The following is a 14,086-nucleotide window of genomic DNA, read 5'->3' as shown; positions in this document are numbered from 1 at the left end:
AGGAAAACTGGAGGGCTGTTTTGCTCGAATCGTCAGAAGAGGGTTGCGAATCGTCAGAGCGCAGTGGCCCTCCTCTCAATCAATAAAGCGACTATAAATCGACTCCTTTGAGTCGAGTAGCGAGATTTTTGCTGTTTTCAAGCGACCGTTTTGGAATCGTTGGCCGTTCTAATTTGACAACCAAAGCAAAAAAATTTTAGGTGATGGCATCATTTACAAGATTGGATAGGTAAAAAATTTAGAAAAAAAATCTGAAATAAATTGACGGCAGTTGATGTGCCGAGTGGTTTTGAACATGGTGACAGGAAAAGAATCTCATTTTCCTAGACCTCGCAAGTCAAATAAAACGTATTTTTTTGAAAAAACAGAATTAAACAAATATTTTGATGAATATTCAACAACTGGAGATGAAAACCGACTCAGGGGGTAGCGCCTGGCACGACTAATAAACTCAAGTCTGCATCGTGGTTTGAGGCGTAGGTTGCACTTTCGCAAAATTCCTCAACTTTGGACGTAAAATAAAAACACAACAAAGTGCTTAAACCGACTGCAGACTATGAAAAAACAGTGTAGCAGGTATCGAGAAAGAGAATTAACGGCTGTTTGGGCCAAAACTCCGAGATTTAAAAAAGTTCTTAAAGGAAAACTGAAGAGCGGTTTTGGGAAAATTCCGTTTTTACCAACATTCGGGGGCTGAAAATGTTTTTGAAACCACTTTAACTTCTAGCAAATTATAAAAAAACAGTGTAGCAAACCGTGTTCTATCGATTAAACTTTAAATGGTATTTTCATAATTTTGCTGCGAAAAGTTATTAAAGGAAAACCGGAGGGCTGTTTTCATAAATTGCACATTTTGGTCAAAGTTTTGGAGACTTTCATATTAACTGGAATTTTTATTTAAATATGGAAATATGAAAAAACAGTAAAAATATGGTATTTGTCATGTTTAAAAATTAAATCAGTCCTACAGATTTAGTTAGTCTAAAGTTATTAAAGGAAAACTGGAGCGAATCGTCCGAATTGTTAGGCCTATATAAATAAATTGAGCAGGAACAGGGTCGCAAGACAGATATTTTAGGTCAGATTTCAGTTCAGAAATCCGATGTCCTTAGATTATTTAGCACGCATTCAGTTTGCATATTAGTACTGTAACCAATGCTGTTTCAGATTGGAATAATCATAATTGGAAAAGGCTGCCTTGCGGCTAAATTTCTTTATTTGGCGTCATTGGAATCAGCAGGGCGCAAAATTCTTGGAATTACCAACAGATCGAAAAGCACCAAAAAGGTTTCAAAACATTTCGGGATCTTCTTCTACGACTGGTTATAACAAAATATTTACAAAATAACTAGTTGAGCAAGTTACCTGTTGAAAATGCCCTTTGAAGTGCAGCTTGGATTTCTTTCACTGAACGGGTCGCTCTGACAGGGGCTTCACTTCCGCTTTTATCTTCTTCAGGTTTCTTCTGCTGCCCCGTACTTCCATGGCCTCTACTGCCTTGCAGGTATGCACAGTTGTAGCTGTTCATCCGTTTATCAGCGAAGATCGCTTTTTGCTACTTTGGACAGAGGCTTTGAGCATCAGAAATCAAAGTTACCTGTCTCAGTTGCAAGGTAAAACCTGCACTAGGCATATCTGATTTCCAGAGAAAGTGACTTGTACGACAGTTCTCGAGAAGAAGACGGGGGTACATATATTTTCAAACAGAGTTCATGAGGGGGAAACGTGCGGGGCACGGGAAACGATGGGGAATGGGATGGGACGAGGGGCCATTCGCTCTTGCCAATAGTGCACAAGATTTTCCCTAAAACAAAAGGATTTCCGAGAACTTTATGGTAAAACAATAGGATTTCCAAAGATGTACGAGATTTTCTTGGAGTGATTTGCCACTAGGGGTGGGAAGCTTTATGTGAAAACACCAAACACAAATTGTCACGAGTCAACTTAAAAGACCTTCAGGAATGTAATTTGATCCCCAGGTTAATTGGTCACTTTGAATTCTGACAATGATCGTCATTTTTATTATCGCTACACTCATTTTTTTTATAAGAAACAAAGGTCGATGTTGAGTACTCCAGTTTCCTAATGTTCTGGAAATTTCAATACTCATTGTTTCTTAAGAGTTTCTTAATTTTGATGTCATGAATGATGTTATGAAATGTTCGTGACCTTTTTTTAACACGTCAAGAGATTCCCTTCCCTTCTGATGTGGTAAGTATATTTTTATCCCTTATGTCTTAAGTTCTAGGCCAACAGAGCAATCATGTTCTTGGATTTTACAAATTTCGTTGTGGTCGGTTTTATCACGATTTAATAGTTTCTTAATTTTTTGCTTCGAGTACTGAAGTTTTTTTTCAATTTTTTCTGACTGTCCGGTACTCGTTTCTTATAGCCAGTATCTTATTAAAAAATGAGTGTATTTTCATGATTGTTGTTGCTCAATCATTATTTTCATTAGCCTGCGTGCAGACTTTACTTTCCGTTGCGATTGAGAACCAATACGCAGTGGCGCAGAGAGGGGGGGGCAGGGGGGCAATTTGCCCCAGGGCCTCGGCCTGAAAGGGGCCCCGAAATTATTCTGAAAATTTTTTTAAAATGTCTTCTTTTGAGAAACTGAAAATGCATTTAAAGATATATTTGTTAATATCGAAAATGATGGCAGTTATTTCATTGGGTACGTTTCATTGAGTCTTATTCGAATTTAAGGCCTATCAGCTTTATTTATCGAGTCTGGGGCCCCAAGAAAAGCTGAATAAACCTTAGATCACATATTTTACGGATTAATCTTTTAAGCTGAGTTTCCCTGAGTTTCGCAAAATCGTACTTATTGGGGGAAGGGAGCCCTGATTAAAAATTAGGTAACCCACATAATCTTGTTTGAATCTATGGCCCGTTCAAGTGAGTTATTTTTGCATTTAGACTCGTTGCATAAAGCTATATTATATTTTTGGGGCCCCTTTCAGCAAACCAGCATTAATAAAGAACCGCTTACGTAAATGACTCAAGACAGACTATCAAGCCTCGTGACTCTTTCGATCGAGCACGAACTAGCAAGACAAATTGATTACGACAATATCATTGATCAATTTGCAACTGAAAAAGCAAACGTGCGCAAATGTTTGAAAAAAATGGGCGTTTTCCATTTTATAAAGGGCGTGGTCTCGAAAAAAAATTTTATCCGACTCTTGGGCCCCAACCGGGACTTTGCCCCAGGGCCCAGGCCGCCTCTCGGCGGCCCTGCCAATACGGACGTAATTTTTATTAGTCAAAAAAATTTGAAATTTAGATCTGTCCAACAGAACCAAAGTGCACATAAAATAAGTTTAAAAAATCTAATTAATTGTTAATATAGGGATCGGTCATTCGCCTATTGCGTAGTACGCAATGTAGCTGTTCAAATTTTGCCGCTAAATTCCCCGGCCGAAGTAGCCTCGTTATGGAAACGCGACTTATAAGGAAGCTGTCGTGAGCATCCATCTTTGTTTATCTTCTAGTTTTTGGCAACTGACGGGAGGAACATGAATCTGCCGTTATGATGAAAAAACGGTTCAAAGATGTCACTTGAGAAGGCAGGTAACGAAAAGTTCCTGCCAGCTTTCTTCATTTGCAAAGCTCACCACGATGGAACTTTAAAATTAATTTCGTGTTAAAATTTTTTACATTATTATTATTATTATTATTTATACTCAAAGTTTTCTTTAAAGTGCATCGTTGTAGCATACAGAAACTAGAATAAATAACATCTATAAGAAATTATGACGCACTTTTTGAATCCAAAAATAAATTATAGTAACGACAAGAATGATTTCAAAGAATGCTACAAAAGGCATAGGGCAGGCTTCAGCCTTTCAAAAAATAATTGATATAATTTCATGAATGCCTCACCAGTTTTTTATGAAGGGTGATGTAGTTGTGAAGGGGGTTGGTGTCTGAGAAACCTTGTCGGTGCAGCTTTCAAGATTTCTTTGGCAAACACAGAAACTTACGGCAAACATAGGTATCCGGCCATTCTGGGTATTTATTTTATGCTGATGTTGACCTGGAGCTTGTGACCTAAGATTGATTTTCTAGAATGAATACCCCAAGAGGATAGTAAGAGGGGGCAAGGGATTAGGTACCCAATATCCTAGAGGGTCCCCAGACTGAAACATTGACAGAACAAGGAACAAATATTGTATTGTGTAAATTGCAATGTGCAGATGTACTGAGTTTGAAAATGGGCAAATGTTGCCTCTAGACCCTCTCTCCCAAGACTGTGTTACCCTCTCTGTGTGTTTTTTCTATAAATTCATTTCACTTAATATGTTTATAGACAGAAAATTTTAGGCCCAGCTCTCAATGTCAATATCCCAACTACCCCCATGGAATACCCTGCCAAAACCTTAAGCAGAGGGTCAAAAAATAATTCTTGCTTGCTTGCTTGATGACTGGTCTTACCCTCTTTGATCAGAGAGTTTGAGAAATTTTAACATAAACTTGCTCTCTAATTTCAGGGGACATTGCTTGGCTTATAATTGTTGCATTGGTGTGGGGAATAACCAATGCTTTTATGAAAACAGGTGTCAAAGGTCTTGAAAAAGTGAGAACAAATTCACTTGTTTCTCAAGTCATAGCAGAGCTTTTATATCTACTCAAGAATTGGAGGGTTGGTTTCCTGTTTCTTTCTTTTTCTTACCTTTTTAACTGTACACAGGAGCACAAATAAGACATAATCAAGGGCCTTTGACTTCAAGTGGGACAAGCTTCTTTAGTGAGAACAGACTTAATCAATGGCTGCTTGGAGAGAAAAACTTATACATAACTTTTGCCCATATTATTTATTTTGAGCCAACTGTTTCAATCCTTTGGAAGCAACATCCCCTGTGAACAACGATACTTTATGCAAAGAACAATGATTTGCTATTTATACAAATTTATTGTCTTATATATTGTTGTTGTGTTCTTTACCTCTATTGTTACATGTTCGTTTTATTCACACCTCATTTAACTGTTTTTACTACAACATATTGGTTGCATTATAATAATTCTTGTACAGTTTAGCAAGCATTTAGTGATTTCTTTTTCTAAGTCTTTGAACAACCTATACCTCTATATTTTATGCCCAATTGCAATGAACAATTTGACATCACCACCTATTTAAAACGAAATTTGTAAAACTAATTCTATTCTAGTACATGGCACCATTTATTATCAACCAAGGTGGATCACTTCTGTTCTATATTGCTGTATCAAAAAATGGTAAATATAGCAAAATTTTATAATCTTTAATAATAGAGACTGATAGGATTTTTTGTTGAATGATTCATGATAACGAAGTTACTGCTGACCCATTCCATCCTCAGACACAGTTTAGTTCTAGAGAAATATGCAGAAAATTTAAATTTTGCTTCTCCCCAAATAACTGTGAACAAGACTAAATTGATAATGTTTAAGCTGAGTTAACTCAACTAGATATTGAAAAATTGTACACTTACAAATCTTTCGCAAATTTGGAAGCTTGTGAAACGCGTTGTGATGACTTGCAGCAAAGTCCGCAATGACTTGTAGCACATGAGCCTGCACCTCATGGCATTCCATAGTGACATAGCTGATTATAGAGAAGAACTAATAATCATCGATAAAGCTTAGACTTAAAGGCTACAGACAACAAACATGATGTAATGACAATACCACAAAATACAATCACCTCTATGGTTCCCAAAATTGAAATGTTGCATTGAATATTTATTCAAACATTTTGCCTCAATTCTCATGTTCATAATTGTCATATAAAATATGTGGAACAAGTATTTATCTTTACAATTTAGATATATCATTTGCTGTTCCTCTGGTAAATTCACTCACACTAGTTTTTACGTTGATAACTGGATATTGCCTTGGTGAGAAACTCGGAAAAGGTTTGTTACTTTTGTGGCTTTTTGCTCCGTTAATAACATCACAAACAACTTTATTATAAACTTTATCGTCACAAACATCTTTTATGAAATCACAAACAGCTCTATCAAAGATATCATCAAGGATGTTGGTAAACCTGGGGCTGGACATATCTGGTCCATTGTCTTCAATTACAAGTCATACAAGTTTAAGGAAACCTTCACCATCAGTTAGCTTAAAACTTTCAATAGCATATATGTTGAGGTCTTTGCCATCCCTCCCATTTTTGACCTTTCAGTTTCTGCCTCTCTAATCAAAATTTATATTTTTACCCATGATCATCAAATGCTATTGGTGTCTATATCACATGACATTGGTGCCAGTAATACGTGACAAGAGAAATATTAGTTCAATTTTATGTTACCATAATTCTTTTTAGCTCAACTCCTTAATCTGAAAATAGATTTAGCTATTAAATTAATCGTATTAAAACTGCATTGTATTAAGATGCTTAACTTAATACTCACATCCAGCATGAATTCTCTTCTAGAGGTTGTCTTTGGTATCATGATGGTCATGGTTGGTGTAACAATCTGCATAAGTGATAAATCTGGATAGCTGCAGGCAAAGATCAATTCTGTAGTTGAATATACAAATCCTGTGATGAAATTAAAGATGATGTTCCTGGGAAGATGATAATATTGTAAAGGGAATTTCGATTAAAAGCCATGCAGCTGGAACAAAAACTAGTCTTAAAAGCCAGTCATACTGTCTTGCCATTTGCATTACATAACTTTTTTGGGGCCATGTAAGATACAAACATCTGCACTTTGAACTTTTTTTCTCAAATGCCACCCCTACCTACAGTACTGTAGCTAGTTTCTGTAGCCAATCGAAGGGTTGACATCTGCATCTAATCTGAACAAATGGCATAGAGCTAGAAAGCAATCAAATAGTGCTTGTTTTAGATGCATGTCTACTGGATGTTTGTGGATATCAGAATTGCATTTACCTCAATATGACTTTAAATATTGGAATATAATCTTTTTATTTTGGTAAAGTCATAATTAATCAAAATTACTTTGCGGAAGTTTTGGGGAAAGTTGCACTAGCTTGCGTCTTGTCTTTAAGGGTCCACATCTGCATATATAAGGTTTAAACTCCTTTATTAAGACTATCAGACAATTCTGACCTTTTAAGTACAAATTAATGAGGGTCCAACTTAATTTAGCATTTCATGTTCAGTTTGGCAAACTGCATGTTCAATCTGTCAAATTGGACAATTTGATTAATAGAATATCTAATCATTTGCAACACCATATGCACATTAAAGTCCCGCCCTGATTGTGTTGCGCGTGTCTCCCGGTTTTGATTCACAAATCCTCATTCAATTTCACTTAAAGCAATCTTCAGCAACTCAGAAATATCTTGAGGTTCCACCTGAAGTTTTGTTTTTCAAAAACATCTGTTCATGTTTCTGAACTTGTTTCTGTTTTGTTTGCTCTTAAATTGATTTGTATAATATGTAACATATTATGTTTTCTAAAAGAAAAAGAATGAGCTGAAAAATAAAATACTATGTAATTGACAATATCATTAAAATTATGAAAGCTTACAACTATAACTTTTAACTGACATATTAATAAAATACTACAGTTACAAATAGAATCTAGTCATTAGTATACACTGAATGTGACTAATAATTAGCAACATAATCACTTAAAAAGTTAAAAATAAATTAATACATGGTCATTGTGGTAACTTCAAATGGGAGTCTTTTCAGAGAGAGATTATAGTTGCTTAGTATGGGCAAAATGTAAGTTACACATCTTCAAATCTGCATGTCATTACAAAACTACAAAACATCTTATAACATCTAAATATCTAAGAAGATGATACCTTAGGAAATTTTATTAATTGTTTTTTCTTCAAGGTTTTTATTTTAGCAAAAAAGTAAGTATTTTTGACTCATTCTCACTCAGTTTTACCATACACCCACCTTTATTTCTGGCTATTTTGAAAATAAGCTATCTAAAAAGGCTTATTCAAAAGGTGGATACATGTTTGGAATAGATTGAGCCAACACCCAAAAAATGTGTTTGTCTTAAAACAATAGGGTTGAAATTTCATCTTTTAGGGTTAAGAAAAAAAACATTAAGCAAGCTTGATTGGTTAAAGATGACAAGTATCATTCTAGTCTCAGGTTGCTATGAAGCAACTGGATAATCATTACGATTGCTTGAAAAGAACTTTACTTAAATTAGCCCTTAAAAAGTGCCATTATTTTAACAGAAAAATATTGGCACACTGGTTCTGTATATCTCATAGTTTTAAAGCCAATGGTAATTTAAAATACAAAAATAAACACGATTTGCTATCAGGAAAATTGAGTGGAATCATATCTAATTTAGCTAAAATACTAGTAAAAAGTTCGGAGCATTTTCTATCTAACTTCCTTCTCAAGAACATTCAAGAGCTGCAAAAACAAAGGTTTGTCAAAAACCAAAAAATTTAATCTCATGACACAGAAATCTGGTACATGCTTGACCAGCCAATCTTAACAATATGGCAATTATTCAATTGAAAAGCAATTTCAAAAACCTGCAGACATTTTCAAAATACCTTAAACAGTACTCTTTTATCCCTGCAATCTCTGGTCATGTTGACAGTTTCATACACATCGTAAAATCCACAGGTACATGCTGCAAGCTATAAAACATATCAAACCGGAAGTGTACTTTTATCTAGTTCAAATGGCTATTTTAAACTTGCCAACTGTGCAACTTTTAGTTCATGTATGCTGTGACTTATAAAACCAACACGGCTTGCTGTTATACATACAATGTACTTAACTAGAATACAATGAAAAGTCACAGATTTACAACTGCAAACAAAGGTGCTTTATATTTAGTCTTGGAAGTTTCTTTGAACATCTTTAGTTGATATCTAGCTTGATTTTTGCATCTTTCATGATTACAAATTTTGGGTTGGCATCAATAAGTATCGTCATCAAGACAAAGACCAGCTTTTGAACTGATCAATAAAAATTTAATACAAACTGAATAAGCTACTCAGTGACTCTGTTGCTTGGCCTCATATCATGTACCAACTGGTACCACATGAAATGAGCAGCTTCCTACATAGAAAAGTTACTGTGCATCTTTGTAACCAGGTTCTGTAGCAACAAAATAATCCTCTAATGTTGCTTGGAGAAAGTCAAAGGTTGGCCTCTCTTCTGCAACTTTGTTCCAGCATTTTAACATAATATCATAAAGTGGTGGAGGGCAGCCAGGTGGAATTGGCATTCTATAGCCACGCTCAACCTGGGCAAGGACTTCAGCATTTGCCATACCAGGATATGGCACCCTTCCTTTGGTAACCATTTCTGCAAGAAGAATGCCAAAGGACCAGACATCCGACTTAATCGTAAATTTATTGTACAAAGCTGCTTCAGGTGCTGTCCATTTGATGGGAAACCGGGCACCTTCCCTTGCATTGTACTCATCATCTTCAATCAGTCTTGCTAAACCAAAATCTGCCACTTTACAAATGTAATTTTCTCCAACCAAGATGTTTCTTGCAGCCAAATCTCTGTGAATATATCCCTGCTTCTCCAAATAAAACATACCAGAAGCAATTTGTGCTGCACAGTCTATAATATTTGGGAATTTCAGAGTTTGTCCTTCACCCTTAGTCAGAAAATCAAGCAAACTGCCATGGCACATGAACTCGGTGACAATGTAGATTGGCTCCCGATCTGAACAAATAGCATAGAGCTAGAAAGCAATCAAATAGTGCTTGTTTTAGATGCATGTCTACTGGATGGTTTTGGATATCAGAATTTCATTTACTTCGATATGACTTTAAATATTAGAATAGAACTTTCTTATTTTGGTAAAGTCATAGTTAATCAAAATGACTTTGCTGAAGTTTTGGGGAAACTTGCACTAGCTTGCGTCTTGTCTCCAAGGCAAAATATTATGACTGCAAAGTGGACAAGCATACATTAACAGCATCTGGTTTGTTGTCAGTTCTAGTTACAGTTAGATAAATTCATATTTAGCTTCACTTATGAATGCAAGTATAAATTTTTAAAATAGTCTTTATGTAAAAATATTTTATAAGACCAGTGGATTGTTTGGCTGGTATCCTTATGATTAATAATTTTGAAAACAATTAACTTGAGGCCACAATATATATATATATTAAACAAAATATGGAAAGTACACTTGGGTGTGTAATTCATTGGACAAGGCCCAGCATTGTGGTACTCAATATTGCGGGGACAAGGCCCAACATTGTGGTACTCAATATTGAGGTATTTCTTCCTACAAAGCCTTTAAAAAGATTGTTGAAAGAAAAGCAAATTATCTGTAAGTAAATGTATGGTTTTTGAACAAAAATCAATCAAAGGGTGGCTGATGAAGTTACTCTTCCTTCAAAAGAACCACTCAGAGGGGGAAACAGGTAGGACACGGACCCAAGGCCCTAGGTAAGAACTCTGCAAAAAAACCTCCAGTCCTTTAGCTTTGCATGTAGTACTTTTGCTACTAAGAGTACTCACAGGGAAGCAATGTAATGACATTTTTTCATTCCAAGCTACTTTACTTACCTAATAATGACACTTTCAATAGAGATGCGCTGACCTGTCAGTGCAAGAAACAAATCTTGCATGCAAATCGAGATAGGCAAGTATAAATTGAACTCATACCTGAACCAGATGTTTGTCTCTTAGTTTCTTCATCATCTGAGCTTCCTCTAAGAAAGCAGCTGGTGACATGGTACCAACCTTCAATGTTTTCACTGCAACTTGCGTTGTGTTATTCCATATTCCAGCCCATACTTCTCCAAACTGACCTGCTCCCAGCTTTCTTGTGAGTTTCAAAGATTCCCTTGGAATTTCCCAAGCATCCTTTGCCAGACCCCCAGTCTGTGGTCTATCACCTGGAACAGCAAAATAAAAAATTACATAAAAAGCAGTGGCCAAACAAAGACACCTGAAGTTTAAAAATAGCATTTTTATTCACAAACCCTTTCCAAAAAATTCATCGTAGACTTTGGGATTTAATAAAGCTTTAAAGGATACTTTACCTGGACATGCCAAGGATAACTGGCAAACAAGGCCATCAGAATCTCTCATGTAGTGAGCAACAAGATCATTAAGACTGTGGAATGTTGCTCTTGCTGCTATGAAATATCCACCATTATCCATCTTCCTAATTCTGTAATGGCGCACTGTCTCGCCATCTCTGACACTAAGTGAGAAGTTACCCTGAGGGGCAGTTTCTGCTTTTCTGATTAAGAAGGTGCCAGTGGGCAGTCCATGCATCAACAACCTTTTCTCTGCATCAGCTCTTTTAATGCTTCCAAAAAACCAACTGAAAAAACAGCTTCAGGTTAGCATAAATCCGTTTTATCCTAGCTGCAGCTTCATGCTTCTATAACAGCCTTAGAGGGCACCTCAAGACATTATACAAAAAAAAATATGGAAAGCCTTAGGAGAGGCAAGCAACATACAGGTGACACCCCTTTGCATCATCAGACAAAACATTTTCTCACACATGGGGCTTGGTTTGGGCACTAAAAACCATACCTGCACATGTAAAAAGTAACAACTTTATTTAAAAAGTTTTACCATTTTTTCAATATGACACAGGGCTCCTTTATACATCTGAAGGAAGACCCCTTCAAAACTCTTTTTTAATCAGCATAATATACACATATACTTGGTTGTTTAACTTTTTTACAGAAGAGAATACATTTGTACATGCTACTGTTCTTGACCTGTGTCCATGCTCTTGAAAAGGCAGAGTGATTGGTATATTAATGGTTCCAAATATTTATGCAAGATGAGGGTGGTATGATTAATCATAAACCAGAAACATTGGTATCCAACTTTATTTCATATCTCATTTCATAAAGCAAATGTATTTCATAAAGGTAAAAAACATGACCAAGCAAAGGCAGACCCTACCTTTTCAAGTTATCACTTGAGTAAACTCTCAGAAAATTTATTTTATCCTAAATCTATTACAGGAAATGTATGTTCTGCAAAGGGGAATGTGACTGCAGGGGAGAAATAAAAGAGAAAAGGCAACAAATGAATTTTTGACTATGTATACTTAATGAGTACATCAGGCCAGATACAGTGCAGCAGTGTATTATTTCATTTCTCTAAAAGCCAATCAATGCTGTTCAAAGTATATAATTCAATTTGATGTCAGTTGATGTCATGATTCCTGCACACCATGAGGTCAAAATTACACATATAGTGATTTAATTTATAAAATTAAATACTTGATATATATATATCTATATAATCTGATGCTTTATTTGCCCCATGATCACATTAAACCTGAAACTAAGAGTTTCATTCAATTTATAATGGTTGTGTTCTATACACAAAAGCATGCACAGCTCTGCCGAAGTGGCATCAAGCACATTTTATAACAGACCCGTAAAACAGTAAATTCAATTTCTCTATTATGCTACAATGACTGCCAAACGTCTTGGAACAGTGACTTCAACTTCCAAGGTCAAAATCAATCATTCCCCTCTCCCCTACAGAACAATGTTGGTTTACTAGCATTTTCTTTTGTGCTTATTTTATGATATTTCTCTAAATTATCAACATTGTTTTAGGGGGAAGTAGGTGGAGTTAGCAATTTTTTCGAGAAAGGGATGAAAGATATCAAATGCAACACAAATTTGGCAGGCATTGTAGAAACTTTCAAAATGCTACAATGTTTTTCCTTCTGTACCTTCACTTCTGATCAAAATGATAAAATAGCCGAATACACTAAATTTTTATAAGAAACTTAATATTATATATATATATATATAGCAAGCGGGTACCAAAAATGTGAAAAACTTAAAAGAAACTTCAATAATCAGAGCAAAAAAAATTCAGAAACATATAAATTTTGAAAAAAAAACACAAGGAAAAATGCCTTTATGAAACCGTTTACAAAAGAAAATTACGATAAAAAAGTAGTTAATATTTTCTTAGAACCTGAAGGGCCAGCCTGCAACACAAAGGTTTGGGGAAACAAAGGACAACTAGGAACAAATAAACCTAAAGCCTAAAACTTATGCGGGAAGAATATAGAAACTGAGAAATTTAGTGATATGTTTACAGGGGCAGGATCGAATTACTTCCACATTTATGGAACCTGATGGCACTTCAGCTTAGTTTAGGTAACACTCAAATAACAAGGAGACTTTTACCTATTTCTTGGCAACTTTGCATTGATTTTCCAGGGCAAGGTCAAATGCAAAAAGCAAACATTATATACGCTCCACCACAATTGGATATCAGGTTATCTTTTACGAATCACGGCACCCATAAGCCTTCAATTGGTCAATTAAGTTTTTGGGAAATTGTAGCTCTTGTTTAAAACGAGTTCCTTGATGTAGACCTTTTACAATCGGAACATTTCACTTCCTCTATGTTGGCTTCAAAACGCAGGGAATAAACAATGCGTTCGAAAGAAGGCGAAGTGAGTAGATTAGGCTTCAGTACCAAACCTAAGCTTTATCTACATCAAACTATCAATTAAAATTTGAAAACTCACTCTTCCGCTTCATAACTTTTTTCTGGAGCGACATATGTGCTTGGAATGTAGCCTTCTTTGCCTGTCGACAGTGATCGTGCGTACCACCAATCTCCGTCGGCTGTGTTGATAATTTCGAGGCGTTCACCTTTCTTGAAGCTGAGGTCTTCAGTTATCCTGGCATCATAGTCGTATAAGCCAATATAAACCGATGTTCCTTTTTGCATCGTAGCTGAACTGTTCATATTTACAAACGGACTCGTTGGTTGAACCGAGGGAGGTGGCCCATGATTAAAAGGAGTATTCATTTGAATGTTATTTGTAGTATTCGCGCTTGGTGTACTCGCCGGTTCATTCTTTCCCTTTGGATGTGGATCTTTCGTTTTGCCACAGCAAGCACCCATTTTGCCTCACTGACCACTATAAATTCGTATAAATGATAATAAATGAGTTTCTCCCTACATCACATCGCTCCTTGCTATTTTGAAACGAGGAAACGGAATTATAAATCTTATTGCGCATGTCTAGACATTCGCTCCTTCACAGCGTCTTAATAGACCTCGCAGAGATTTGGTGTGTCCCCCAGTAGCGTCACAGCCTTATCGTACGCCCCTCCCTGTAATAGTCCTGCACAGGCAGACAAAGCTATGAAAAATTTT

General features: G+C 36.0%; 3 protein-coding genes across 4 annotated transcripts in view; 1 reads left to right on the top strand and 2 right to left on the bottom strand.

Annotated features, from left to right (window-relative positions):
* The window catches only part of LOC135689287 (uncharacterized), a 29,754-nt gene extending 28,069 nt beyond the window's left edge, over positions 1-1,685 (bottom strand). The window contains exon 1 of the mRNA XM_089109880.1: positions 1,366-1,685. Coding sequence (XP_088966006.1) covers positions 1,366-1,528 — 163 coding nt within the window. The 5' untranslated portion in view covers positions 1,529-1,685. The remainder of the gene's footprint in view (positions 1-1,365) is intronic.
* A 1,741-nt stretch (positions 1,686-3,426) lies between these two features.
* On the top strand, positions 3,427-6,709 carry LOC135689292 (transmembrane protein 234). 2 transcript variants are annotated; one of them, XM_065206470.2, is made up of 5 exons: positions 3,427-3,573; positions 4,494-4,645; positions 5,172-5,238; positions 5,808-5,897; positions 6,425-6,709. In XM_065206470.2, exons 1-5 carry the CDS (start codon positions 3,555-3,557, stop codon positions 6,490-6,492), a joined length of 396 nt encoding a protein of 131 aa, XP_065062542.1. In that variant the 5' UTR covers positions 3,427-3,554; the 3' UTR covers positions 6,493-6,709. The 2 variants fall into 2 exon arrangements, with proteins under 2 accessions (XP_065062542.1, XP_065062543.1); XM_065206471.2 differs by having other exon boundaries at positions 3,434-3,569.
* A 746-nt stretch (positions 6,710-7,455) lies between these two features.
* LOC135689289 (tyrosine-protein kinase STK) lies at positions 7,456-13,940 on the bottom strand. Its single transcript, XM_065206466.2, has 4 exons — positions 13,449-13,940; positions 10,966-11,252; positions 10,586-10,818; positions 7,456-9,650 (listed from the first exon to the last, which is right to left on the bottom strand). Exons 1-4 carry the CDS (start codon positions 13,829-13,831, stop codon positions 9,024-9,026), a joined length of 1,530 nt encoding a protein of 509 aa, XP_065062538.1. The 5' UTR covers positions 13,832-13,940; the 3' UTR covers positions 7,456-9,023.
* Between the last annotated feature and the right edge of the window lie 146 nt (positions 13,941-14,086).

The sequence above is a fragment of the Rhopilema esculentum genome, chromosome 9 (assembly GCF_057945365.1).
Source record: "Rhopilema esculentum isolate cy_ngs chromosome 9, ASM5794536v1, whole genome shotgun sequence".
In the NCBI taxonomy this organism is placed as follows: domain Eukaryota; kingdom Metazoa; phylum Cnidaria; class Scyphozoa; order Rhizostomeae; family Rhizostomatidae; genus Rhopilema; species Rhopilema esculentum.
Note: the sequence above shows the minus strand (reverse complement) of the source record. Positions and strands in the feature narration are given on the sequence as shown.

Bases quoted from the DNA above. Each gene is read 5' to 3' on its own strand.
- LOC135689292 (XM_065206470.2), top strand. The intron at 5,239-5,807 runs GTAAATATAGCA...TTTACAATTTAG, and splicing joins TATTGCTGTATCAAAAAATG to ATATATCATTTGCTGTTCCT. The intron at 5,898-6,424 runs GTTTGTTACTTT...ATTCTCTTCTAG, and splicing joins TGGTGAGAAACTCGGAAAAG to AGGTTGTCTTTGGTATCATG.
- LOC135689289 (XM_065206466.2), bottom strand. From the start codon at position 13,831: ATGGGTGCTTGCTGTGGCAAAACGAAAGATCCACATCCAAAGGGAAAG. The intron at 10,819-10,965 runs GTAAAGTATCCT...TTGCTGTTCCAG, and splicing joins GTTATCCTTGGCATGTCCAG to GTGATAGACCACAGACTGGG. The intron at 9,651-10,585 runs GTATGAGTTCAA...ATTGCTTTCTAG, and splicing joins GAGACAAACATCTGGTTCAG to CTCTATGCTATTTGTTCAGA.